The sequence below is a fragment of the Takifugu rubripes genome, chromosome 21, assembly GCF_901000725.2.
Source record: "Takifugu rubripes chromosome 21, fTakRub1.2, whole genome shotgun sequence".
NCBI classification, from domain to species: Eukaryota; Metazoa; Chordata; class Actinopteri; order Tetraodontiformes; family Tetraodontidae; genus Takifugu; species Takifugu rubripes.
Genome location: NC_042305.1, coordinates 7,615,994 through 7,643,592, shown reverse-complemented (window position 1 = coordinate 7,643,592; position 27,599 = coordinate 7,615,994). Strand labels below are relative to the sequence as shown.

At 44.5% G+C, this 27,599-nt stretch overlaps 3 protein-coding genes and 3 pseudogenes across 7 annotated transcripts in view; 1 reads left to right on the top strand and 5 right to left on the bottom strand.

Moving 5' to 3' along the window:
* sh2d3cb (SH2 domain containing 3Cb) overlaps positions 1-23,753 on the top strand; it is a 31,474-nt gene extending 7,721 nt beyond the window's left edge. For both annotated transcript variants that reach the window (XM_029830127.1, XM_029830128.1), the window contains 8 exons: positions 110-492; positions 760-857; positions 21,095-21,519; positions 21,602-21,717; positions 21,801-21,972; positions 22,396-22,507; positions 22,582-22,788; positions 22,858-23,753. In XM_029830127.1, the coding sequence (XP_029685987.1) occupies positions 110-492; positions 760-857; positions 21,095-21,519; positions 21,602-21,717; positions 21,801-21,972; positions 22,396-22,507; positions 22,582-22,788; positions 22,858-23,027 (1,683 nt within the window). In that variant the 3' untranslated portion in view covers positions 23,028-23,753. The remainder of the gene's footprint in view (positions 1-109; positions 493-759; positions 858-21,094; positions 21,520-21,601; positions 21,718-21,800; positions 21,973-22,395; positions 22,508-22,581; positions 22,789-22,857) is intronic.
* Positions 2,354-5,610, bottom strand: LOC115247655 (UDP-glucuronosyltransferase 2A2 pseudogene; annotated as a pseudogene). The gene is made up of 2 exons (XR_003886735.1): positions 5,446-5,610; positions 2,354-4,477 (listed from the first exon to the last, which is right to left on the bottom strand). The product of XR_003886735.1 is annotated as a UDP-glucuronosyltransferase 2A2 pseudogene (transcript).
* On the bottom strand, positions 6,087-9,213 carry LOC105419352 (UDP-glucuronosyltransferase 2A2 pseudogene; annotated as a pseudogene).
* LOC101068321 (UDP-glucuronosyltransferase 2B31 pseudogene) lies at positions 9,712-12,629 on the bottom strand (annotated as a pseudogene).
* LOC101068092 (UDP-glucuronosyltransferase 2A2-like) lies at positions 12,803-19,725 on the bottom strand. Of its 3 annotated transcripts, none has more exons than XM_011615363.2 (2): positions 19,573-19,725; positions 12,803-14,591 (listed from the first exon to the last, which is right to left on the bottom strand). In XM_011615363.2, exon 2 carries the CDS (start codon positions 14,575-14,577, stop codon positions 12,997-12,999), a length of 1,581 nt encoding a protein of 526 aa, XP_011613665.1. In that variant the 5' UTR covers positions 14,578-14,591; positions 19,573-19,725; the 3' UTR covers positions 12,803-12,996. The 3 variants fall into 3 exon arrangements, with proteins under 3 accessions (XP_011613665.1, XP_029685989.1, XP_003974592.3); XM_029830129.1 differs by lacking the exon at positions 19,573-19,725 and adding an exon at positions 18,521-18,549; XM_003974543.3 differs by lacking the exon at positions 19,573-19,725 and adding an exon at positions 18,418-18,505.
* A 71-nt stretch (positions 23,754-23,824) lies between the features above and the next one.
* On the bottom strand, positions 23,825-27,120 carry smarcb1a (SWI/SNF related BAF chromatin remodeling complex subunit B1a). Its single transcript, XM_003974541.3, has 9 exons — positions 26,972-27,120; positions 26,239-26,350; positions 25,985-26,114; positions 25,673-25,810; positions 25,186-25,313; positions 24,925-25,091; positions 24,641-24,831; positions 24,415-24,546; positions 23,825-24,249 (listed from the first exon to the last, which is right to left on the bottom strand). Exons 1-9 carry the CDS (start codon positions 27,053-27,055, stop codon positions 24,210-24,212), a joined length of 1,122 nt encoding a protein of 373 aa, XP_003974590.1. The 5' UTR covers positions 27,056-27,120; the 3' UTR covers positions 23,825-24,209.
* Between the last annotated feature and the right edge of the window lie 479 nt (positions 27,121-27,599).

The window sequence follows — 27,599 nt, the reverse complement described above, 5'->3', positions numbered from 1 at the left end:
AAGTTTACCTAACCTCATAAACTCTAACTTTTCCAAATTTGTGAGTTTGGCACCAACTAAATGCAAAGTTGTATCTGGAACTTTTCTTTTTTTTTTAACTCTTACTCAGGTGGCAGAGAGCCTGGTGGTGAATCATGGCGAATTCCTCATCCGAGATTCTCGGTCCAATCACGGTGACTTTGTCCTGACCTGCCACTGGCAGCAGAAAACTCTTCACTTCCTAATCAGAAGGACAGTTCTGCAGTCCAGCGAAACCTACACTCGTGTTCAGTACAGCCTTGAGGAGGAGGCCTTTGACTCTCTGCCGGCTCTGGTTCATTTCTACGTGGGCAGCAAGGCGGCTCTGACCCAGTGGAGCGGAGCTCAGATTCACCGTCCCATAAACAGGACACTGCCTCTCAGTTACCTGGATACGGCCTTTGGCACCATCATCGGAACACCGTCCTCCCACGGAGACAGCTTGTGTGGTCAGCCGCGAATGTGTCACAGAAGGTCAGATCAGACACATTTACACATGTGATCAATTAATTAATAAATATTCAATTTAAAAAACAAGGAAGTTGACCGGGTCTCTTCTTTGGGGTCCCGGTCAAAAGATCACTTCTCTAGGTCCATCTGGATAGCTGGACCCCAGCTGGGTGCACTCATACTTGATTTTGTACTTCACTGGGGTATTTTTAAGCCAGAACTTGCATTGCCCTTTAACTATGACCTTAAAATAAAAGAGCGTTATAACACAAATCTCGCATCTCCATGCAGTCCCGCTTCTATCCACAAGGGGGCAGACCTCAACAGGGACAAGGATGAGACACCTCAGGCTGCTGCAGGCGAATCCTTCCTGTCTACTCCCTACAACAGTGAGTCAACATTAAATTCCTCTTCTCTGATGCGGTGTGCAATTTCAGACCCTTTTAATACAAGTGCAGTGTGATTCCGGTCCATTTTCTCTGTCAGGTGGAGCTGGGAAAGTTGCAAAAAACAAAAAGTCCACCAGCACAATACAGTGGGTAGGGTTAATCCTGCTCACACTATCTGATTCCATTAGAGAAAATCAAGGTTTCACAAGTGAAACAAGATGCCTATAAGCCACTGTACTTAGGTATTACTATTTAATAATGTGTTATTTCAGTGTGCTGAGAAGTAATTTAATATATCACCTGCGCTTGAGCATGAACACGAAATACAAAACAAAGTGGATAAACCAGCTATAAAGATTAAGCTCTATTACATTTTTAATATCAACCAGCTGCTTCGGTAGAACGCTGCAATATTTTAGACAATGGGATAGTTGTGGAGTACACGGAAGAGAAGAGTTTGTTATTGTTGAGTTTGTTTGTTATTACACTGTAATAAGATTGGCTCATATTTGCTAGTCACTGTTATTTATGTGAGCTATCTTAACCATTATTATCAGTATAAATTGCTATCAAGCAGTCTACATAATGTTCCATCATACACCCAATGAAGCATTTCTTTTTGGGGTTTTTTTTGATCTGTTTTCCTCTGAGACTTCTGGAAATTCACAGTTCACTTTCCCGATTACACAACAGCACGGGGAGTACGTTCTGTTCTCTGAACCTGTAGAGACGTGCTTCAGCTCAGGAACTGGACTGCTAGTATCTGTCAGAAGTTCTTCCCATAGTGAAATGATACCAGGAGGGTTTGTGTTGGTCACCAGGAGAGGACGAGCTCCTGGCTCCTCAAACTACAAACACCTCTGGGACATGATGTCCTGGATGCTTTATGAGCTTCTACCTATTTAAGTTCCAAACACATCCGGGACATGTTAAGGTTCCTGCCAGGCATAGACTCCTAATGTTCCTCCCCTAGTTTATAACCTGGACTTCTGAAGCAGCGTGAATGCGACTGCATGTTGCCTTCAGGTCAACTCCTGTTTTTGTGCCTCTTAATATATAGGAAACATCTGGAAGTTGCTGTCAGGGTCTGGCACTATAGGACACATCTGGAAGGACTTTCTCCCAATAACAAAATCATACAGCATGTTAGAGAACAAACAAACCAAAAAACACATTTGTTCAGCTTTGTTGTAAATACGACAACCTGGATCAATCCCTCGAGCTTGTTGGAGGTTTTCATTTGGTTCATTTGAGTGTGAATCAGTTCAAATGAAGTAACAGTTATAAAGGTCACTGTGTGTGTGTGTGTGTGTGTGTGTGTGTGTGTGTGTGTGTGTGTGTGTGTGTGTGTGTGTGTGTGTGTGTGTGTGTACACAGAGTGAGTTTGTTATGCTCAAGGCCAGGTAATGCTTGCAAAAGACAAAGCGTTGAAGATAAATAATCAAACAAATAGTTCTTGACATTTCATATGTAACACTGATACGTCTGAACTCGAATCTTCTCCAAGTTAATTTTATTTTTCACAGATTTCATCAGTCATTTTTCTGTTGTAATTTCTGAGATTCTGATGGTGCTTGAACATTCGGTCACACAAGTTGTCTGCCAGCTCATTAGTTCTTTTGACCTTTCATTGCTGAATCTCTGGATCCTCCCTCGGGTTCTTTGGAACGATCTGATTTTCACAGTCACCTGAATCTACTCGCTCTTCATGTTTTTGTGCTTTGATTTCAACATATCGACGTGTGATCCTGAGATCTTAAAGCAAAAAGACTTCATAAATTTAGAAAGGAGTTTTGTTGATGAACAAGAGACTCAGACTTTTGAGAGAGGAGATGATAGTAGTTCTATACATCTAAATAAGTACTGCTGTTGAGCAGCGTGAACCTCTCTGAAATGTCATAAGTTATTCTCATCCATCCTGTGGAAACTTGAAGATTTGAGGCAAAACTTGTAACTCAAGGAATTCTTTGAATGAAATGGCAATTCAGGAACTCTCTTGCCATTCATTATTCCTTTTTAACTTTGCTTCTACAAAACAACCTCCTCCACAAAAACTTTACCGCTGAGGTAAAGACTAGTACTATCAGCAGAACAAGCGTCACCAGGAACGCCAGCACATCGATGGAGTGGTACTGGATGGCGTTCATCTTGTAAGACTCCGTCCGCAGGTGCTTCGCTCCTTTGTGTCTCATGACAAACTCGATCCAGAACATTGCTTGGTCCATCGGCTTCATGGGTTGATCCCTGTGCAGGTTGGAAAGGGTTTTCATTTTCTCCCTGTAACTGGGCTGGTGAAGAACCTCCTTCAGGGCCTCCAGGAAGTTGTCCTTGTTCACAGTTGTAATGTCCAGGACTTTCGCCACACCTTTGACCTTCATCCTGAAGAAGTTGTCTGGCTGGTCAAACATGAGGGGCAGGCCCACGAGTGGGACGCCGTGGTAGATGGCCTCCTGGATTCCATTGGTTCCTCCATGCGCCACGAAAAGTTTGGTCTTGGGGTGACCGAGGAGATCATTTTGTGGGAGCCAGTCCAGCAGTAGGGTGTTGTTGCCCAGGGTGGATGGTCTTTTACCTTTATGTCTCCAGATCACCTTCTGAGGAAGTTGAGCAAAAGCGGCAGCAATGTCCTCAACAACATCCTTAGGGAGGTTCTCCACCAGGGTTCCTAATGTCATGATGATGACGCCGTGTTCACCAGAGCTCTGGACAAAGTCCTCCAGCTCTTTGGACAGAGGCTTGGAGGGTTTACACTGAAATCCTGACATGTAGATGACGTTTGGCATGGTGGGTCGAGGAAACTCAAAAGTGAAGTCGTTCCTCATGAGCCAGATATCAGCTGACTGGAACAGCTCCATGTAATGCACGTCATCACCAAAGTAACGATGAACAAACGGTCTGTAGTTTGGATCGACGAAGTACCAAATCTGCCAGCAGGAGAAGAAATAGTACATAATGTTTTGAACGCGCTGCCAAAACGTCATTTGGTCTGTCAGCTCTGTTCCTGGTATGGGAACATAGGATAATGGGGAAGGGGCGATTGCTCGATGCCCCTCACCCTGGACAGTCCACCTCACATTAAAGACCAGTGGAAGACCCAACCGGTGAGCCAGCAGCACCCCTGGCCCAGTTGCAGGGTCTGTAAGGACCAAATCATATTTGGCATTATGGAGCGTCTGCATCAGTTGGGTGTCCTCAAACATCTCTCTGACCATCTCAAGTACATGTTTATTCATTTGATAAACGGCTTCATACTCCACAAATAAACGGCTCCAAAGCGAGGCACCTTCTCGTCTCATGGCCAGCATTTTTTCAACAAATAACCCAAATCCTTCCTCATCAATACCAGCAGAGGAGCTGAGAGTAATGGACTTGTAGTATGAAGACTCTGCCTTGATGTACCAGCTGTCCGCCGGCCTCACCACCGTGACCTCATGACCTCTGGAGTGAAGTTCCTCAATGAGTACTTTCATGTTGACCCAGTGGCTCCCATCCAATGAATACACCAACACCTTCCCAGCATTCACCACCGAAACAGTGCAGATCAGCAACAGGAGTGGCAGCGAGGTTGGTTGAAGCATCTCTGAAGCCGAGGCAGGAAAGCTTGATTTGTCCTGAATAATCTAAACATAGACATTCAGATTATCTCAGTTTCGCTGGACTGTCCCACTGTAAAACTGTGACGGTCATAAATAAAGAGAGGCCAGAGTACTTTAACTGGAGTTTAAGTGTACCCTATGTCTATGTCGGGGGTGTTAATAGTCATCTGTGTATTATAAAAGGACTTTATGGTTCCAAGTCATGTGTCCGCTTGTACGTTATCTGTTATCAGCTGTGATTGATAAATGATGCAAACCTGTGACCATTAGTGTCAACACTGGTGGCTGCAAATGTTCCTATGACTGGCAGCAAGAATCCGCTGAAGGTGTTGGAGCAACAGAGACTTCTGATTTTCTCATTTGCATAATTACACAACCTGTTTCCAGATTTGACAACAACACAAGGATTTGCATTTTTGGGGGCTGAATCCCCAATTGTAAACCAAAGCGCTTTGGTCCCCCTCTCAACATTTGATGGGTTGGCTGGTGTTGAGGATGTTTAGCTACAGCAGGACTTTAACAGCCGCTGCTTTTTTTACACTTTCAAGGGACTTCAAACATAAATCCACAACTTTTATGAAATAATAACATTCTTTTCTAATGAAAGACGGTTGTGTTTTTGATGTTGTTTCCTGCATTTCTGTAAACTTGAGACTTTTCTAAGTCATCAGGTAAAACTTTCTTATCGATAACTTGTCGCTCCTGCCATGATGACAGGAACTATTGAAAGGGTTTCATTGAGTTCCCAAGCAGAATGAGCAGAGCTTTACTATCTGCACTGAACCTGTGAATAGGAAACATCTGAAACGTGCACTGTGAAGCTGTGCACGCACGGTAATGCCCCTGTTGCTGAACTGAACAAAAACATGCTTAAAAAGGGGGGAATAACTGCACTGAAACACCAGCATAATCTTTTTAAAGCTTGTGTAAAATAAACAAACTTAGTCTGCATTTAATTGCTGTGAGTCTGTGAAATCTGCTGAAACACTTACAGGTAACGATGTGTTCGGTCGACTCGGGTCAGCGCGAGCTCGCTGTCTGGACGCTCAGCCGTCGCCAACAAGACACAGACTGACGGTTTTATGCAACTATGAGGGTCGGATGACAACAGAGGGTGTTGATAGTGAGGAGTACAAAGATCAGTGTGTGTGTGTGTGTGTTCCCCCCAAGATAAAGTCGTTTCTGCAACAGTGGGCGGTTTGTGTGTTATTAATATATGAAAGCCACTCTGGCCACATGTTAAGTTGATACGGTGAAGCATCAATGAGTGACGTCGACAAGCCTTCTGTCTCCTGTTGCCTGGACGTGGGGCTGTGGCCGAATATTGTAATATTGATTCATTTAAGTGACACTTCTCACTTTTATGAGAATTAAACTTCCATTTACAGGTCTGTATAGACTTTTTGCTTAAACACAAATAAGATATTAATGGAGCTTTTTAAAATCAATGTTACAGATTATTAAGAACAGACTACAGTGTAATTAAACCTTATAGTCAGTTCAATTTCCCCGCGGCGTGCAAACACACCCTCCTCACAGGAGGATGTAATACTGTACAGCTTGTGTTTGTGCCTGTTTGTGCATCATTTTTTTATTTAAAAAATGACAATACTGCCGTTTTCGGATACATTCAGGATACATTTAAGGTTTATTTTTAACATCTGCATTAAATGTTTGAGAACATCCTGCAGAAACCCAATTCAAGATTCAACAAAACATGTAAAACTTTCTTAGAATGGAACTTAGAAGAGTGTCCAAGGTTCATTGTAAATTTTTGGCAGGATTGAGCAGCGTGAACCTCTCTGAAATGTCATAAATGGGCCATTGTTTCATATGTACTTAGAAATCAGCATTGGAGTTTGATAATTGATGTCTACACTCCAAAAGCCACATATTGCATTTGCAGAGTAATATTCATTAATATTTTACTCCCGTATGTTCCACCCGGGCTCCTGAATAAATCCTCAAAATATAATATATTGAATATTGTCATTTACAAGACAAGAAGTTCAAAAAGATGCCACCAGAGTACTTTATTCCTTTTTAACTTTGCTTCTACAAAACAACCTCCTCCACAAAAACTTTACCGCTGAGGTAAAGACTGCTACTATCAGCAGAACAAGCGTCACCAGGAACGCCAGCACATCGATGGAGTGGTACTGGATGGCGTTCATCTTGTAAGACTCCGTCCGCAGGTGCTTCGCTCCTTTGTGTCTCATGACAAACTCGATCCAGAACATTGCTCGGTCCATCGGCTTCATGGGTTGATCCCTGTGCAGGTTGGAAAGTGTTTTCATTTTCTCCCTGTAACTGGGCTGGTGAAGAACCTCCTTCAGGGCCTCCAGGAAGTTGTCCTTGTTCACAGTTGCAATGTCCAGGACTTTAGCCACACCTTTGACTTTCATCCTGAAGAAGTTGTCTTGCTGGTCAAACATGAGGGGCAGGCCCACGAGTGGGACGCCGTGGTAGATGGCCTCCTGGATTCCGTTGGTTCCTCCATGCGCCACGAAAAGTTTGGTCTTGGGGTGACCGAGGAGATCATTTTGTGGGAGCCAGTCCAGCAGTAGGGTGTTGTTGCCCAGGGTGGATGGTCTTTTACCTTTATGTCTCCAGATCACCTTCTGAGGAAGTTGAGCAAAAGCGGCAGCAATGTCCTCAACAACGTCCTCAGGGAGTTTCTCCACCAGGGTTCCTAATGTCATGATGATGACGCCGTGTTCACCAGAGCTCTGGACAAAGTCCTCCAGCTCTTTGGACAGAGGCTTGGAGGGTTTACACTGAAATCCTGACATGTAGATGACGTTTGGCATGGTGGGTCGAGGAAACTCAAAAGTGAAATCGTTCCTCATGAGCCAGATATCAGCTGCCTGGAACAGCTCCATGTAATGCACATCATCACCAAAGTAACGATGAACAAACGGTCTGTAGTTTGGATCGGTGACGTACCAAATCTGCCAGCAGGAGAAGAAATAGTACATAATGTTTTGGACGCGCTGCCAAAACGTCATTTGGTCTGTCAGCTCTGTTCCTGGTATGGGAATATAGGATAATGGGGAAGGGGCGATTGCTTGATGCCCCTCACCCTGGACAGTCCACCTCACATTAAAGACCAGTGGAAGACCCAACCGGTGAGCCAGCAGCACCCCTGGCCCAGTTGCAGGGTCTGTAAGGACCAAATCATATTTGGCATCACGGAGCCTCTGCATCAGTTGGGTGTCCTCAAACATCTCTCTGACCATCTCAACTACCTGCTTATTCATTTGATAAAAGGCTTCCACCACTTCATACTCCAGAGATAAACGGCTCCAAAGCGAGGCACCTTCTCGTCTCATGGCCAGCATTCTTTCAACAAATAACCCAAATCCTTTCGCATCAAACCCAGCAGAGGAGCTGAGAGTAATGGACTTGTAGTATGAAGACTCTGCCTTGATGTACCAGCTGTCCGCCGGCCTCACCACCGTGACCTCATGACCTCTGGAGTGAAGTTCCTCAATGAGTACTTTCATGTTGACCCAGTGGCTCCCATCCAATGGATACACCAACACCTTTCCAGCATTCACCACCGAAACAGTGCAGATCAGCAACAGGAGTGGCAGCGAGGTTGGTCGAAGCATCTCTGAAGCCGAGGCAGGAAAGCTTGATTTGTCCTGAATAATCTAAACATAGACATTCAGATTATCTCAGTTTTGCTGGACTGTCCCACTGTAAAACTGTGACGGTCATAAATAAAGAGAGGCCAGAGTACTTTAACTGGAGTTTAAGTGCATCCTATGTCTATGTCGGGGGTGTTAATAGTCATCTGTGTATTATAAAAGGACTTTATTGTTCCCAGCTATGTGTCCGCTTGTACATTATCTGTTATCAGCTGTGACTGATAAATGATGCAAACCTGTGACCATTAGTGTCAACATTGGTGGCTGCAAATGTTCCTATGACTGGCAGCAAGAATCCGCTGAAGGTGTTGGTGCAACAGAGACTTCTGATTTTCTCATTTGCATAATTACACAACCTGTTTCCAGATTTGACAACAACACAAGGATTTGCATTTTAGTGGCTGAATCCCCAGTTGTAAACCAAAGCGCTTTGGTCCCCCTCTCAACATTTGATGGGTTGGCTGGTGTTGAGGATGTTTAGCTACAGCAGGACTTTAACAGCCGCTGCTTTTTTTTACACTTTCAAGGGACTTCAAACATAAATCCACAACTTTTATGAAATAATAACATTCTTTTCTAATGAAAGACGGTTGTGTTTTTGATGTTGTTTCCTGCATTTCTGTAAACTTGAGACCTTTCTAAGTCATCAGGTAAAACTTTCTTATCGATAACTTGTCGCTCCTGCCATGATGACAGGAACTATTGAAAGGGTTTCATTGAGTTCCCAAGCAGAATGAGAAGAGCTTTACTATCTGCACTGAACCTGTGAATAGGAAACATCTGAAACGTGCACTGTGAAGCTGCGCACGCACGGTAATGCCCCTGTTCCTGAACTGAACAAAAACATGCTTAAAAAGGGGGGAATAACTGCATTGAAACACCAGCATAATCTTTTTAAAGCTTGTGTAAAATAAACAAACTTAGTCTGCATTTAATTGCTGTGAGTCTGTGAAATCTGCTGAAACACTTACAGGTAACGATGGGTTCGGTCGACTCAGTTCAGCGCGAGCTCGCTGTCTGGACGCTCAGCCGTCGCCAACAAGACACAGACTGACGGTTTTATGCAACTATGAGGGTCGGATGACAACAGAGGGTGTTGATAGGGAGGAGTACTAAAGTTCAGTGTGTGTGTGTGTGTGTTCCCCCCACCATAATGTCGGTTATGCAACAGTGGGCGGTTTGTGTGTTATTAATGTACGAAAGCCACTCTGGCCACATGTTAAGTTGATACGGTGAAGCATCAATGAGTGACGTCGACAAGCCTTCTGTCTCCTGTTGCCTGGACGTGGGGCTGTGGCCGAATATTATAATATTGATTCATTTAAGTGACACTTCTCACTTTTATGAGAATTAAACTTCCATTTACAGGTCTGTATAGACTTTTTGCTTAAACACAAATAAGATATTAATGGAGCTTTTTAAAATCAGTGTTACAGATTATTAAGAACAGACTACAGTGTAATTAAACCTTATAGTCAGTTCAATTTCCCCGCGGCGTGCAAACACACCCTCCTCACAGGAGGATGTAATACTGTACAGCTTGTGTTTGTGCCTGTTTGTGCATCATTTTTTTATTTAAAAAATGACAATACTGCCGTTTTCGGATACATTCGGGATACATTTAAGGTTTATTTTTAACATCTGCATTAAATGTTTGAGAACATCCTGCAGAAACCCAATTCAAGATTCAACAAAACATGTAAAACTTTCTTAGAATGGAACTTAGAAGAGTGTCCAAGGTTCATTGTAAATTTTTGGCAGGATTGAGCAGCGTGAACCTCTCTGAAATGTCATAAATGGGCCATTGTTTCATATGTACTTAGAAATCAGCATTGGAGTTTGATAATTGATGTCTACACTCCAAAAGCCACATATTGCATTTGCAGAGTAATATTCATTAATATTTTACTCCCGTATGTTCCACCCGGGCTCCTGAATAAATCCTCAAAATATAATATATTGAATATTGTCATTTACAAGACAAGAAGTTCAAAAAGATGCCACCAGAGTACTTTATTCCTTTTTAACTTTGCTTCTACAAAACAACCTCCTCCACAAAAACTTTACCGCTGAGGTAAAGACTAGTACTATCAGCAGAACAAGCGTCACCAGGAACGCCAGCACATCGATGGAGTGGTACTGGATGGCGTTCATCTTGTAAGACTCCGTCCGCAGGTGCTTCGCTCCTTTGTGTCTCATGACAAACTCGATCCAGAACATTGCTCGGTCCATCGGCTTCATGGGTTGATCCCTGTGCAGGTTGGAAAGTGTTTTCATTTTCTCCCTGTAACTGGGCTGGTGAAGAACCTCCTTCAGGGCCTCCAGGAAGTTGTCCTTGTTCACAGTTGCAATGTCCAGGACTTTAGCCACACCTTTGACTTTCATCCTGAAGAAGTTTTCTTGCTGGTCAAACATGAGGGGCAGGCCCACGAGTGGGACGCCGTGGTAGATGGCCTCCTGGATTCCGTTGGTTCCTCCATGCGCCACGAAAAGTTTGGTCTTGGGGTGACCGAGGAGATCATTTTGTGGGAGCCAGTCCAGCAGTAAGGTGTTGTTGCCCAGGGTGGATGGTCTTTTACCTTTATGTCTCCAGATCACCTTCTGAGGAAGTTGAGCAAAAGCGGCAGCAATGTCCTCAACGATGTCCTCAGGAAGGTTCCCCACCAGGGTTCCTAATGTCATGATGATGACGCCGTGTTCACCAGAGCTCTGGACAAAGTCCTCCAGCTCTTTGGACAGAGGCTTGGAGGGTTTACATTGAAATCCTGACATGTAGATGACGTTTGGCATGGTGGGTCGAGGAAACTCAAAAGTGAAATCGTTCCTCATGAGCCAGATATCAGCTGACTGGAACAGCTCCATGTAATGCACGTCATCACCAAAGTAACGATGAACAAACGTTATTAAGATGGGGTCGATGAAGTTCCAAATTTTAAATTGATTGAAGAGATAATATAGAATATTTTTCACACGCTGGAAAAATGTCATCTGGTCTGTCAGCTCTGACATGGCTATTGGAACATAGGATAATGGGGAAGGGGCGATTGCTTGATGCCCCTCACCCTGGACAGTCCACCTCACATTTAAGACCAGTGGAAGACCCAACCGGTGCGCCAGCAGCACCCCTGTAGGAACTGCAGGATCTGTCAGGACCAAGTCATATTTGGCATCATGGAGGCTCTGCATCAGTTGGGTGTTCTCAAACATCTCTCCAGCAATCTGAATGACCAGGTTATTCATTATGGAGAAAGTTTCCATCATTTTATACTCTAGAGTCAAAAGATTCCAAAATGAGGCACCTTCTCGCCTCATGGCCAGCAGTTCTGTTGCAAATAACCCAAAACCTTCCTCGTCGAATCCTGCAGAGGAGCTCAGAGTGATGGACTTGTAGTATGAAGACTCTGCCTTGATGTACCAGCTGTCTGACGGCCTCACCACCGTGACCTCATGACCTCGGGCATGAAGTTCTTCAATGAGGACTTTCATGTTGATCCAGTGGCTCCCATCCAATGGATACACCAACACCTTTCCGGCATTTACCACTGACGTTAAGTAGAGCAGCACCACAGCTTGAAGAAGCATCTTTGATAGGGTTCTGCCTGGCCCAATGAACTGAAAGACACAACACCCTTTTAAATTAAAGTTTAACAAAAATATGACTATAGGTGATGAGAAATTCCTTCATCTTAAAAAGGCAACATTATCCTACAAGTTGAAATTATTAAATTTAGTTTTTTTGTATAAAGGTCTTTTTGTGACAGTGTTTTACATCGTAAAACGAGTCTTCTGACAGTTTTGACATCAGAACATGTAAAACTTACAATGGATTTGACTTTTTTCCCGTCATTTAAAACAATTACACACTAACTGGACAATAAAAACAAGTTTTGCTGCTTTTCTTTACTGAGGTAATGTGACACTAAGTTTTAATGACAATAACAAATCTTTCATGACTTTAGCAGCAATTCATTAAACACATCCACGACATCTTAATTTTTTCCTGCCAAAAAGAAATTCCTCCATCCCTCAAGCCTCATTCAGCTTTAAGGTTAAAAGGACTACAGTTGGTGGTTTGCTCCAAAAATGGGCAGCTTTGTCTCAACTATTTCTCCAAGACGTTAACAGGTAACCATGTGGTCAGAAGACTTACCTGCCGGTAATGGTTTGTCGTCCGTACTTTCAGCTTTTGTAGATCAGATAGATCACTGAGTGACAGTGTTGCACAGATCCTCGTATCCACAGTGAAGTGACCGTACTAAAGTTCAGTGTGTATACAGCAGTGATAGTAGCCCCTTATACAACTGTGAACTATTTCCATTCATGGTATGCTGGCCAGATAAGATTGAGGTTATGAGGGTGCAAAGGCTAATCTGCACATAAATTCACTTGATCCAGTTAAGCCTCTGTGAGGCTTTAGTGTGACATCATTAAACATGTTTCCCGATGGCAGGAAGGGCTGCCCTGACTGACTGAACATCATGATGCTGAAAAACTTAAACACAAGTTCGGATTTTTGTTACATTTACAGAAAGCCTTCCTGTTCATGATGGTTTATCAAGACAAGTCTGTCCTGTGATGTTTAAAGATGCGACAGTTGAAACCGTCTGACTGAAACCTAATAAAAACATTGTCCTTGCACACATATATAAGCAAAACCTAGGCTTTGTATTGACATTCACTATAATGTACTGTGTCCTTTTGTTTAAGTATCCTTTTATTGAAATGAAACGCAGCAATGTAATGTAGACAGTTTTTTTTGTCACTGTTAAAACATTTTCTAGAATATTCAGGTCCATCCTGTGGAAACAGAACTTGGAGATTTGAGGCAAAACTTGTAACTCAAAGAATTCTTTGAATGAAATGGCAATTCAGGAACTCTCTTGCCATTCATTATTCCTTTTTAACTTTGCTTCTACAAAACAACCTCCTCCACAAAAACTTTACCGCTGAGGTAAAAACTGCTACTATCAGCAGAACAAGTGTCACCAGGAACGCCAGCACATCGATGGAGTGGTACTGGATGGCGTTCATCTTGTAAGACTCCGTCCGCAGGTGCTTCGCTCCTTTGTGTCTCATGACAAACTCGATCCAGAACATTGCTTGGTCCATCGGCTTCATGGGTTGATCCCTGTGCAGGCTGGAAAGGGTTTTCATTTTCTCCCTGTAACTGGGCTGGTGAAGAACCTCCTTCAGGGCCTCCAGGAAGTTGTCCTTGTTCACAGTTGCAATGTCCAGGACTTTCGCCACACCTTTGACCTTCATCCTGAAGAAGTTGTCTTGCTGGTCAAACATGAGGGGCAGGCCCACGAGTGGGACGCCGTGGTAGATGGCCTCCTGGATTCCGTTGGTTCCTCCATGCGCCACGAAAAGTTTGGTCTTGGGGTGACCGAGGAGATCATTTTGTGGGAGCCAGTCCAGCAGTAGGGTGTTGTTGCCCAGGGTGGATGGTCTTTTACCTTTATGTCTCCAGATCACCTTCTGAGGAAGTTGAGCAAAAGCGGCAGCGATGTCCTCAACGATGTCCTCAGGAAGGTTCCCCACCAGGGTTCCTAATGTCATGATGATGACGCCGTGTTCACCAGAGCTCTGGACAAAGTCCTCCAGCTCTTTGGACAGAGGCTTGGAGGGTTTACACTGAAATCCTGACATGTAAATGACGTTTGGCATGGTGGGTCGAGGAAACTCAAAAGTGAAGTCGTTCCTCATGAGCCAGATATCAGCTGCCTGGAACAGCTCCATGTAATGCACGTCATCACCAAAGTAACGATGAACAAACGGTCTGTAGTTTGGGTCTGCCAAATACTTGATTCGAAGCTGACTGAGAACAAAGACTAAAATATTTTTCACGCGCTGGAAAAATGTCATCTGGTCTGTCAACTCTGACATGGCCATGGGAACATAGGATAATGGGGAAGGGGCGATTGCTTGATGCCCCTCACCCTGGACAGTCCACCTCACATTAAAGACCAGTGGAAGACCCAACCGGTGGGCCAGTATCACTCCTCCACCCCCTGCAGGATCTGTCAGGACCAAATCATATTTGGCGTCACGGAGGATCTGCATCAGTTGGGTGTTCTCAAACATCTCCCCGACCATCTCAACTGTATGCTTATGAATCTGCCTGAACAGTTCCACCAGATCATATTCCAGCTTTAAACGACTCCAGAGTGAAGCACCTTCTCGTCGCATTTTCAGAGTCTTTGTCACGTACAACCCAAGGGTTTCCTCATTAATACCAGCAGAGTAGTTCAGAGTAATGGACTTGTAGTATGAAGACTCTGCCTTGATGTACCAGCTATCTGCCGGCCTCACCACCGTGACCTCATGACCTCTGGTGTGAAGTTCCTCAATGAGGACTTTCATGTTGATCCAGTGGCTCCCATCAAAAGGATACACCAACACCTTTCCAGCATTCACCACCGAAACAGTGCAGATCAGCAACAGGAGTGGCAGCGAGGTTGGTCGAAGCATCTCTGAAGCAGATTCTGGACACAGAGGCAGGAACCAGAAAAGAAATGGAAAAACAGCTATTAGATCATCATGAAAGGAATTCCCCTGATTGTTTTCTAAAATCATCAGGCTTAAATCATCAGGAATACATGACTGTGTGTTTGTCGATATCACTTTGACCATAGAAAAAAAAATGTTTTAGAAAATTAATAGCAACGACATTAGATTCACAATAGTCTAATCATTAATAAAATGGATTTTATTTTTTCTGGTTCCACTTTCAACAGGCTACATTCACAGTAGGTCCAAATCATCAGTCACATAAAATCCCAACAATTCCCCCAAACTACTCAGACAATCAACAACTACAAGAAAAGGACAAAGATAGAGAAATAAATATAATTTGCACAACAGCCCACACTGCTGAGCGTGGTGTCAGCAAGCACACGGGATTAAATAGACAGAGTGGTCTTATTCAAACACAGGTGAGGAAGAGTAATACTAGTGGAACACATCTGGGCAATCTGAGAGAGAAACTGAATGATCCAATCTATAGAAAAAGAAACACACGTATTTATTAAGATTAAGATATACTTTATTCATCCCCGTCGGGTCCTCTACCAGAGGCCTGGGAGTCTGAGGGTTCTGGGCAGGATCTTAGCTGTTCCTAGGACTGCGCTCTTCTGGACAGAGATCTCTGGTGTGGTTCCTGGTATCTGTTGGAGCCATCTACTGAAGTTGGGTGTTACTGCCCCGAGTGTCCCGATCACCACTGGGACCACTGTTGCCTTCATCCCCCACATTCTCTCCATCTCCTCCTTCAGCCCTTGGTACTTCTCCAGCTTCTTGTGTTCCTTCTTCCTTATGTTGCTATCACTCGGGATTGCTGCATCTATCACCACCACTGTCTTTTGGTGTTTATCCACCACCACTATGTCAGGCTGGTTGGCCACCACCATCTTGTCAGTCTGGATCTGGAAGTTCCACAGGATCTTGGCCTGCTCGTTCTCCACCACTTTCGGAGGTGTCTCCCACCTGGTCCCTGGGACCTCCAGCCCATACTCAGTGCAGATGTTCCTGTACACTATGCCAGCCACCTGATTATGCCGTTCCATGTATGCCTTGCCTGCCAGTATCTTGAACCCTGCTGTGATGTGCTGGACTGTCTCAGGGGCATCTCCACACAGTCTGCACCTGGGGTCTTGTCTGGTATGGTAGACCCTGGCCTCTATTGCTCTGGTGCTCAGGGCCTGTTCTTGTGCAGCCATGATTAGTGCCTCTGTGCTGCCCCCTTGTAAACAGCATTGGTGTTTGTGGACCACTCCAGTTTATTGTCCAGCTGAACACTCAGGAACCTGTAAGATGAGACTATTTCCACATCTTTCCCACTAATGCAGACTGGGGAGGGTGGGGACTTGCTTTTACTAATATCCACCACCATCTCCTTTGTCTTGGTCACGTTGAGCTGCAGAAGGTTCTCCCTGCTCCACCTAACAAAACTCTCCACAAGGTCCCTGTATTCATCCTCTTGTCCATTCTCCACACATCCGACTATGACTGTGTCATCCGAGTACTTCTGGAGATGACATGTCTCAGAGTGGTACTGGAAGTCAGCTGTGTAGATGGTGAACAGAAAGGGGGCGAGCACAGTTCCTTGTGGAGCTCCTGTGTTGCTCATCAGGGGGTCGCACACACAGCTCCGCAGTCCTACAAACTGTGGTCGACTTGTCAGGTAGTCCTCGATCCAAGAAACAAGGGTAGCATCCATCTGCATGTTCTCCAACTTAGCCCTCAGCAGTCTTGGCTGGATGGTGTTGAAGGCAGAAGAGAAGTCAAAGAACATGACCCGCACTGTGGTGTTTAGTCTGTCCAAGGAGGAGTAAGCCCTCTGTAGCAAGTATATTACCGCGTCATCAACCCCCACCTTGGGCTGATAGGCAAACTGCAGAGGGTCTTGAAAGGGGCCTCTCCAGGTCTCTCCTCACCTGGCTAGACGTGAAGGATAGTCCTGTCGGGGGGATGGGTGACATGTTGGTATCTATGTAGGGTGTCAGCAGGGGGGAGGGGGAAGAAGATGGCAGAGGTGTTGGGGGCTCTGGGAGGTGTGAAGGGGACCCATTGTTATCCAGAGGAATATTGGGACAGCTGGGGGAGGGGGAGCTAGAATCAAACCTGTTGAAAAACTGGTTCAACTCATTAGCTTGGTCCACGTTCCCATCAGCTGAGCGTATTCCTTTCTTCTGGAAGCCAGTGATTGTTCTCATCCCACTCCAAACATCCCTGGTCTGGTTCCTCTCCAGTCTCTCCTCCAGCTTCTTCCTATAGGCGTCCTTGCTCTCCTTCAGACTGCGTTTCAGTTCCTTCTGTACTCTCCTGAGCTCAGCTGGGTCCCCAGCAGTGAAGGCCCTCTTCTTGTTCAAAAGGGCCTTCAGGTCACTTGTCACCCATGGTTTGTTGTTTGGGTAACAGCATACCTTCTTGGTGGGGACGGAGTTCTCAGTGCAGAACTTGATGTAGTCGGAAACACAGTCTGTCAGTCCATCCAGGTCCTCACCATGTGGTTCACAGAGAGCAGACCAGTTGGTGGTCTCCAGGGCATCCCGCAGACAGTCCATGGCACCATCAGACCATTTCCTAACAGTCCTCACAGTGACTGGTTGCTGCTGAACCACAGGTGTGTATGATGGGGAGAGCAGCACGAAATTATGGTCAGACTTGCCTAGTGGAGGGAGTGCAGTGGAGGTGTATGCATTGGTGACATTAGCATACAGTAAATCCAAAGTCTTCCTGTCTCTCGTGCTGCACTGGACATACTGATGGAATGTAGGGAGAGTGGACTTAACCCTTTAATGCACAACATGGGTCTAAAGTGACCCGACTGAGGTTTTATTTGCTTTATCTTTGCAATTAATTAATTTTATTACTCAGCATTCCAGGTATTCCTCAATTAACTTGTTTTTGATCATACTTCATCCTTCTTGTATAATTTTATTTTTTACATTTTGAATAAAAACACTTTTTACATCACTACCCCTCTAATGCACAACATGGGTCTAAAATGACCCGTAATCATTTCCCATGTTATTTCACGTGTTTCTAAGCTGAATGTTTATAATCTATGTATTTACTCATTTATTAATCAAACTATTCATTAACTTTTAATTGTTTTATGTAGCACAAATCCTCACATTAAGTGTTCTGTTCTTCCTTTATGAATAAGCATAGCTTTTGTCAGTCTTCATGAAGTTTTCCCACGTCCACATGGGTCAGACCCACATTTTGTAACATACAGTATTTACAGTATTTACCACTGTGGAGAAGATTGTATTTGAAGACCTGAACCATCTAAGTCTTATTTTACAATAATTATCATATTACCTAATAAGAAATTTGATGTGATAACTCTGCATAATTATTGATTTTGTAATTAATTTGAATTTGAAGAATTAGTAGCTCCATTTCTTGTCAGAAAGGGAAAAATTTTCAATCGGCTACCGTAACTAGCTAGCGAGCTACCGTAGCTAGCTAGCTGTTGACATTTGACGATCATGTTTGTGTGACAAATAAACACATTTCAAAGATAAAATGTATGATTATTTGGCCTAAAGCATTGCTAACGTGATTATTTGAAGCAAATTATTGTTATAGTTTGAAGTAATTTAATTCAAAATCACATTTGGATAAATGGGTCATTTTTTACCCATGTGGTGTAGTAATCCAAAATCTATTTTATTCCTAAAATAATAAACAGAAAATAGAAGCATTGACCTTGTACTAATCAAAAACAAGATATTAAAATTATAATTGGGACATTTAATAATAAAATGAATTGATTAAAAAATACAGCAAAGAAACACTCACCCAGCCTGAAAACACATGCGAATGAATGAATGCGGGTCATTTTTGACCCATGTTGTGCATTAGAGTGGGTGTTCATATTTAAGGGAGGCATGATTGAAGTCACCTGTGATGAGGATAAAGGCTCCGGGATGTTTAGTGTGCAGGTCAGCCGTGACAGAGTGAATAACGTCACGGGCCGTGTTCGCTTTACCGGTCGGAGGAATATAAACAGTGATGGCGATGACGTTAGTAAACTCCCGTGGCAAATAGTATGGACGGAGTCCGATAGCAATAAGTTCCACGTCGGGACTGCGCACGCGCTCCTTGACGTGAATATGCTCCGGGCTGCACCACCTGTTGCTAACGAACACGGCCAGTCCCCCTCCTTTCTTCTTACCGGCCGCGGTGGTGTCTCGGTCCGCTCGCACAGTGGTGAAACCAGCGATCGTCACATTAGAGTCCGGTATCAGTCCATGGAGCCATGTCTCCGTGAAACACATGATACTGGCCTCTCTGGACTCCCGCTGGGTCCGTGGGAGCGCCTCCAGCTCGTCCATCTTATTTGCCAGGGACCCAACATTCCTCGTTATGACCGCGGGGACGCAGGGTTTAAAACGTCGCCTCTTCATCCTCTGTTTAACTCCAGCCTTAGTCCCTCGTTGTTTCCTCCTCACCTCCTTAGGGATTTGGGGCTTCTCTCCGACCACGAAGGATGGTGGTCTTAGAGCCATCAGCTGGTCTCGTGTATAGACAATACCGCTCCGCTTCTCGGCCCAGCTGATGGGGGCCGCGAATAACCCAAGCACCGCAAAACAGAAAAAAAAGTATTCGAGCCTCCAGAACATGGTGTCTGAATACTCCACTTGTAAATGGAAAGAAAGAAAGTAAATCCAAATAGAAAAGAATGTAAACAAGTATAGAAAACACTACGAAAATTTAAAAAAGAACAATTAAGTGTAGGGAGCTGCTACTACTGGCTGCCGCCTGGGACAGCGCCATTTCTTGCATTTCTTATGCCATATAATACTGCCATGATCATCAATATCAACAATATTTTGTTGTTCCTGTCTCTCTGTGGTTTTCTATAAAGCTTAATTAAACAACTATTACTGCAGCTTTTACTGCAGATTAAATCTATAAAATAAACTGCACAGTAGTCAGCATAAAGACACTTACAGAAGAGGATGATAGGTCGTGGCGCCTTTGTGTCCTGTCTCTGTTCATCACAGACGGCTACTGAAGCAGCACAGTGGGGGCTGTCTCTGGGGTTGTACTTAAGTTCAGTGGGTGGTGCACGTTCTTCTGTGGGGTATGCAGCTGCAGCGAGCTGGTTGCTCAGACTGTTATTCACCTTGTCTAGTCTTGTCTTGCATTTCATCAATGTCCACAAACCTCTGCAAACAAGCACATTGAGCGTTTCCTTAGAGACTTCCTGTGCTGCTGGATTTCCACTTGAGTATGTTTTGGGAACAGTTATTTGTTCTTGCACCCACTGATAATGGCGTTACATAAGGGAAGGAAGTCTGATAGCTGAGAGTTTGGAAGATACCCAGAGAGGGCAACCTAACCCGAGAGCTGTGGAAGGGACCCTTGTCCCTCTTCCTGTGGAGGAAGAGGAACACGGTGTTGGGGAGAAAAGGATTAGTTTTCTCCCCGTGCTGTTGCCTTCAGAGGAATGAGACGGAAGCTTCAGTTTACTTGCTGCAAGGGCAACTCACACGTCTGCAGTGTGAGCTACAAAGTGTGAGCCTTGACAAGGTTTATTTTATATTAGCACACGAACATGTAAGATTACAATAAGCGTAAGCGTCACATGATAAAACAAAGCATGATATATACAAAAGGAACATAAGAAAATAGGGAATGGAGTATGGCAGGATGGTCAGGTTGTCCCCTGCTATCCTGAGGCAATAGAACACCAGTTAAAGCAGGTCATAGGGTTCTGCACAGGAGTGATAATAAGTGGTTACAGCATTGCAGTTTGAACCTAACACAGTGTCCATGAGGTCGTTAAAAAGATCTACTTCTGGGGTGATACTTTGTTTTTGTTTGGTCCTGTGAGTCTTAATTTGGGTGTGCTGTCACTTTAAGATGGGTTTATTTTACTGCATCAGCAAATGATGCTTCCTGAACATCGCTGCAGGGCATCGAGAGCATAAGACTGTAACACCTGAGCATGTGGTGGCATATTACATGTTGATGTATGATGTTGATGTTGTTTGTTTGAAGCCCTCTTGTGTGTTTTTCTGTACAGCTCCAAACGCATAATTTACGACGCGGTAATGTGCTGAAATTACAGTCATAAACAACCACCCAGTTTCAACCAGGCTGCTGTTTATTTAACAGAGGTCAATGCCGACATTGGACTTCAAGAGTCAGTGTGAGCTCGGGGTCCCTGCCTTCAGCCTCCGTGCGGATGTTTTAGAAACCGTTATCCAGTCAAATCAGAGCGGAGGGTGCTGGCACTGAAATAACAGGACCAAAGTCCACAGTGTGTGTGTGTGTGTGTGTGTGTGTGTGCGTGTGTGTGTGTGTTATAGTGGCAGGGGGAGGAATGACTGGCATCAGGTTTTGTGTCTATGCCGTCTTTATGTAAGAAAAACCAATTAAAATCATCGTTATTATTCAAAAGTTATGTTATTGATGGTGTTTTTGCTGACTGTATGGCCCAATATTTGACCAGTATTTATGTCTGTAGCTCCACGGTTGAAAAGTCGCTCAGGCAGCGTGGCTCCATCCCCGTCCTTCTCCAGGCACCGGTCCCTGCCCTCACCCAGCAGTTCTCTGCGTAGACCCCAGATTCGGGTGAACCTGGACTGCCCATCCTCCAACTCAGACTGGAATGGCTACACAGAGCTTTACCCCCACGCGCACAGCTATGTGGAACGGCTGCGGGTGGAGCGTTTCCTGGAGTGTGATCAGCCCAGAGTGGAGGACGGTGACGCGTACTGCTTGCCAGTGGTGGAGGCGGTGTCCTCTTTTAAACCCAGCATGTACATGTCACCGCTGATGGCCCAGGAAAACAAGCCACTGGAGGTGGGAATCCTGCGGAGGGTGAAGGAGCTGCTGTCCGAGGTTGACCACTGCACGGCGGCTAAACACATCACCAAAGCTGACTGCACGGTAGCGTCCAATTAGATCTGCTTCGTTGTTTAAACCTCAGAGTAGATCAGATTCTATCAGTAACTTTGCATTTGTTTTCCAGGTGGCCAGAATTCTGGAAGTCACCCCTGAGGTGCAAAAGATGATGGGAGTGAGTTCCGGAATGGAGCTCCTCACGTTGCCACATGGCCAAAGGTTGAGACTGGACCTGCTGGAGAGGTGAGCGAGGATGGACCTCCAGGCTTCTGGACATAGTTCGTTTAAACTGCAGACACAACCGTGACCATGGATTTCACCATCAGGTTCCAGACCATGGCGACCACGCTGGCTGTGGAAATGCTTGGATGCACTGGGACCACCGAGGAGAGGGCCAGCTTGCTGCACAAAATGATCCAAATCGCAGCCGAGCTCAAGAGCACCATGGGCAACATGTTCGGTTTTGCAGCTGTCATGAGAGCATTGGAGCTGCCGCAGGTACACCCAGGGAAACAATCGCGCAGCATCTGAAGAGTTTCATTTAGTCTCTGACCTCTGTATGTACAAACAACTCCAAGCCTGTTGATATTACGGAGACTGCACCATGACCACGTTATCTCTGGATGGTCACGGTCATGTGGACAAAACTGTAGGTCTTATCTTAACTATTGCTGGGCTAGAAGTACCTCTGTCCCTCATTGTGATGTTGTTTTCTGTTATAAAGTTGACTAATGCTGCATAAGGTCAAAACAGAGCGCTGACAGAGTGTGGCACACCTCTTGAGGCAACATTTGATATTGCAACAAAGAGGAGTTATCCCGTTAAAACCATTCATTGGCTCTAAAATCCGAAAAAAAGACATTTCAAAGTCAGAAATTTCCTGGATATTTATTTCTTTAATGGTGAGTTTTTCTCTTACAGGTATCCCGTCTGGAGCAGACGTGGACGGCATTACGGCAGCGACACACAGAGGGCGCTATTCTCTACGAGAAAACTCTGAGGCCTTTCATGAAGAGTCTGAACGAAGGAAGAGGTGAGGGGTCCCTCCGCGTCTCAGGGTTCAGATGATTGCTCTGTTTTCCTTAACGAGCCTGTCTTTTTCCCCAGAAAGCTGTTCCTTGTCCAACACCACCTTCCCCCACGTCTTGCCACTCTTGTTTCTGCTCGAAAAGAGTGCGGCAGCAGACGAGGCCCTGGAGCCGTGGGAGACTGTGGAAGCCGGGGTGGATGTGGTCATGTTCCACCTCGGGGCGGCGAGGACCTTTGCTCAGCAAGGGGGTGTCTACCGCTCTATCGCCGAGACCAAACTCAAAGGTGGGTCAGAGCGATTTCTCATGTCTTTGAATTCCGATCAAATCTCTCACGGTGATGATGATCTGTCAGGCTTCGAGGAGCGAGCAGAGGTCACGGAGCTCTTCCTGACCGACTTTCAGATGAGGCTCCTGTGGGGGAGCAGAGGGGCCGAGGAGAACCAGGCTCTGCGGTATGGCAAATTCGACCAGGTGTTGACCGCCTTATCCAACAAGCTGGAGCCGCCTGTCAGAGCGGGCTGAGGTCACTGCGGATATCCGGCAAACACGTTTTAATCCCTCAGGACTGTGGGACTGGGAGCAGTTCCTGTTGGGAGAATGGTCCGGTTTATCTTTAGAAGAAAGACATGACTGCAATATGAAGGCTGACTGTGACTGACCTCCTCCGTACTCGATTTAGGTCAAAACAGGCAAGATTTTACTGTGATTCTGAGTAAAAAGTAGCTGTAGCCGTTTATCCTGCAGGACAACAGATTTCTTCCTGTCCAGGAAACCTGAGATGTGTTCTCTGCACAATAGCTGGAGAATCGAGGCCGCGCCTCGGCCTCTTCACTTGTGTAACTTAATATTTCTGCCTGCCTGAAGGCTGGACCTTCCTCCATTCTGCACCACTTGGTCAAATCTGCCACCCAGTGAGATAGCAACATTCCTATAGGTCAGAACCATACTGCATTTATACCTTTGACACTTCAAAGATGGTATTTAAAGTAATTACAGCGGCTGTAGTCGCAGTTCCGCCTACTTCCTGATCTTTACTCTTCCTGAGTTAAATCATGTAATCATGTGAAGGGTCACATCACTGTGTGAGTGAACTGAAGGTTACCTGACCCTGGAGGTGAGGCCGCAAGGTACCCTTTATTCTTTACATAATACCATATTTAATGTCTAATATTTATCCAAAATGTGAAATGTAATTCTGTTTACCTCACCAGCAAGTGTTTTCTGATTAAACTGATTTATCTTTCAGCCTCAGAATCTTGTTTCTTTTACCCCCCCCCCCCAGAATTCACATTTTGCTGCAAAATTAGAAGGGAAATTGAGACGTTTCACCTTTTTATTATTTTGTAAGAATTAATAAAATGTACAAAAAGACAACAAATACAACAAACAATATATTATCTGAGCCTGGTTGTGTGGTTCGTTCTCCCTCTGTGTTCGGGTGAAGAGAGTCAGTGTTCAGAGTGAGAGAGCAGCTTTTCCCATACGGACGCACAGAGGAGGGATGTTTCCTAACGGGAAGGAAAGGGGCGCGGAAGGGCTTGCCAGATATATAAGATGAAAATAACAATAAAATAAACAAGAGGAACAGCTGACTGAGGATGTGGTGTAGCACAACAGGCTGCCAGCGCTTGGTGGAGGGACCATAAATCTCCTTGCTCGGACAAGAACCTTTACCAACAGGAGGGGGCACTGGTGCTGCTCTATTTACCAGGCGGGGGCCGTGTTTGCCAGTCTTCTCATTCGCCTGTGGAGTAACAAGATGTGTGTCACTGTCACTGAACAGGTCTACCATATTACATTTTCAGGTGTCATTTTGCCACATTTATGTTGTTGTTTTTTTTGTTTTTTTTTTAAATAAACTTGTGCTTCAATGGATCTACAACGTCATAAATCCAGACATCCTCCACACCTTGTGTTTCTGTCCTGATCCCTGATCTTCTTCTCCATTTCAGCATCTGTCAAGGTCTCCAGCAGGGGGCACCACTGGTCAGCGTCTCCTGTGTTTCTGATGGCGATCTCCACAGTGGGCAGTGGGTTCTCACTGTAAACAGGAGCCAAACTCAAGTTAGTGTGTGTGAGGAACCAGGCTGCAAAATACATAGTCATGGTTTTACTCAAATCTGCGAAAGCAGTACCTGAAGGCGTACGTCCTCTGGTGCCAACTCAGCTGACCACGGATGCTGTAGGCAATGGTCGTGACGAACTCTCCGCCTAGCCCAAGCTCAGAGCAAAGCTTTAGAGCAAACTTCTCTGGAGAGTTTTCCCTCTCCGACATGTCCCACTCAAATTGGTCCACCAGAGAGATGTTCCCAACATGGATATTCAACTGGAAACCACAACATGATAAATGACTCTCCATCACTGCTGAGCATTGTGTGTGAAGAGTCTTGAAGGAGAGCCTGGCAGCATGGTGTCTTACCTTGATAATGACCCTCTGGTCTGCCTGGTCCTCCAGGATGCTGTCTGTTGGATAAGACTCAATCTGCTGGCGAATGGCGGAGGCAATAGCGGGAACAAAGGCCAGTGGGTTAAGATCCAGGTCGTCACAAAGGATCTCAGCGAACATCTCAGGTGTCATCAGCTTCTCTGTAAAAGCATTGAATGATTACACTTTTCTAATTCCACAAACTCTGACATCAAACTTTCTAGCACCGAGGTCAAAGTGACAGTAGGCCACTACCGTTCATATTCCAGGTGAAAGCGTCCCTCAGCTTCTGTCCCTCAATCTCCATGTCCAAGCGTATTGGAACCAGAACTTCAGATTGAGATGCATTTTCGTGGATCACAGCTGGATCATGGTCATCAAAACTGGGCAAGACAAACAGTGTTGGACTCATTAAATTAGCATCGTTATCTCCATAACTGTTGACGTTACGGTAGGACTGATGCTTTAGCCATCATTGATTCCTGTCATGATACACGCGTTCAATACCAAAATTAACATTCAACCGTGCAACCAGTTATGCTTGGAATGTAGTCAGCAAGAAATGCCATCTTAGTTTTACTTCTACTGGGTCATCAGCGGTGAGGAATACAGCTTATCTTTATTTCCTATAGATGTCTTTTTTGGTTTGGTGTTTTGTTGTGCAACTGTACTCACTGTACATGAAGTCAATAAATCGCGTGAGTGAAGACTGACTCAGGAGCCAGTGCAGGTTCTGGCTTACCACAGTGGGAAAGTCCTCTTTTTGTCACGGCCCAGTCGGCTGCGGTTGATGGTGGTGGAACACGGCACAGCGTCCAGATGGTGAGAGCTGTTGGGGAGTGTTGGAACCCACTGACTGTTCCGCTTTGCTTTTTGTTCCCTTGGAGAAAGAGAAAAGGAGCTGGCATTTAAAAATATCTTTAAAACGCTTTGATGGTCACAATCTCATTAAATCCCCATTTCTGTCATGGCTCATCTCATGAAAGAACTGTTAAATCAAATGTGCGCTTCTCAAAGAAGCTATAAATCCAAAGAACATGAAAGCAGACCATACCTGAGGTAGGCGGGGGGCTCGGTGCTGATGGAGACAGCTTTGTACTTCTCATCGTTTCCTTCTAGAATCTCCTCAACTTCTGAAGCCTTCAGGAGGGTTACACTAGTTGCAAGCTGGGTATAGCCATGATCTGAACCACACCGACAGCACATATCAATAAACATCACTTTCCACTCTTTAATGCAGGCAGAAACACTTGAATGCGAGACTTTATTGCAGCAAATGTAAATTAGCCTACAGCGCTCTCTACTGACCGTGTGATGACTCCACTATTTTCTTCCTTTCTTCTACTGATGCCAGTTTTCTCCATAATGATGGATATCTTTTATACAGTGAGCCTCTGAACATCCGAAGGTAGTTTCCCACCTGAACAAAACCAGAGTTACAAGTCCGATATAAGTCAGGAGTTACTAATTGCCACTAAAACTTTACAATTTGTTATATGTACCAAATTTCTTGTCTTGTAAAATTGACTGTTTCCTAGCATTGATGACAAAATTCGTTAAAATAACTGCCAGATTAATCAAGAATAACAAAATAAAGCCACGTGAAAATACTTGTCACTATTACACACCCTTATATTTACATGGATTTTCAGATCAAACTTAGAGTTTATTTTTACATTTATATATAACCATCCTTTATTTTAGCGAATTTATTTGCCCGATAATTGAGCGAGCTAGTTGTTTAGCCTTAGCTGATGCTAGCGAAGAAATAGATACATACTTCTACATAAGGCGATGTATTTTGTGCCAAAGTTGATCTAATAACAGATAATTAACTGGTCAAATATGAATAATTTCTAGGATACTCACGGTAACATTAACAATTAATCAACAATAAATGAATGAACCTTCTTGCGCTATATTCCATCTCTGCTAGCATAGCAGTTAGCTGCTAGCGGACTATTGTCCGGTTAAATTATACATTTCTTTCACGGAACCAATATATTGAAAACAATCGTCTGTTAAGACGTTAAAAACTGACCTCGGAGCCGATCATATAAAAGTCCCCGCCATCCTCAAGCTGAAATTTCACCGGTTTTTGTCCAAACGTCTTGCTCAGCGCCATACTGAAAAGCAATAACAAAGCTATGTGCGACTGCGCATGCGCCAAAGAAAACTACGTCCTGTCCCTCAGAGATGACGTTGCATTCTCCCTTCAATCGCTTCCGCATCATAACTGACTGTAAACAAATATTAAGGTCCGTTAAATCCAATTTATAAAACTATTTTGTATGAAGTCTTGGTTTATCTCGCAGGTGATTTGAATGGTTTGAAAATGCAGTTAGAATGCAGTTTCACAATTTATTCGAGCTGCCCTCGTGCAGAAAACTGCCTTCGGAGCTTTTAACAATTCTACAAAAACCAAGACATTGTAGTTTTAGAAACTTAATGTTTATTTGTATATACATGAATATATTAATCTATAACCAAGAAAGGAGAGAATGTACAATGCAAAACAAACAAAAAGAAACCCCAAAAACCTGTATATACAGATCAATAAATAAAGACACAATCAAGGACAGTTTGTATTCTACATGGGTTTTTGCATGTTGGGGAAAAGTTGGGAAAGAAGAGACTGCAGTTATAAAAGGTTTGGAAATCTTGTTTAA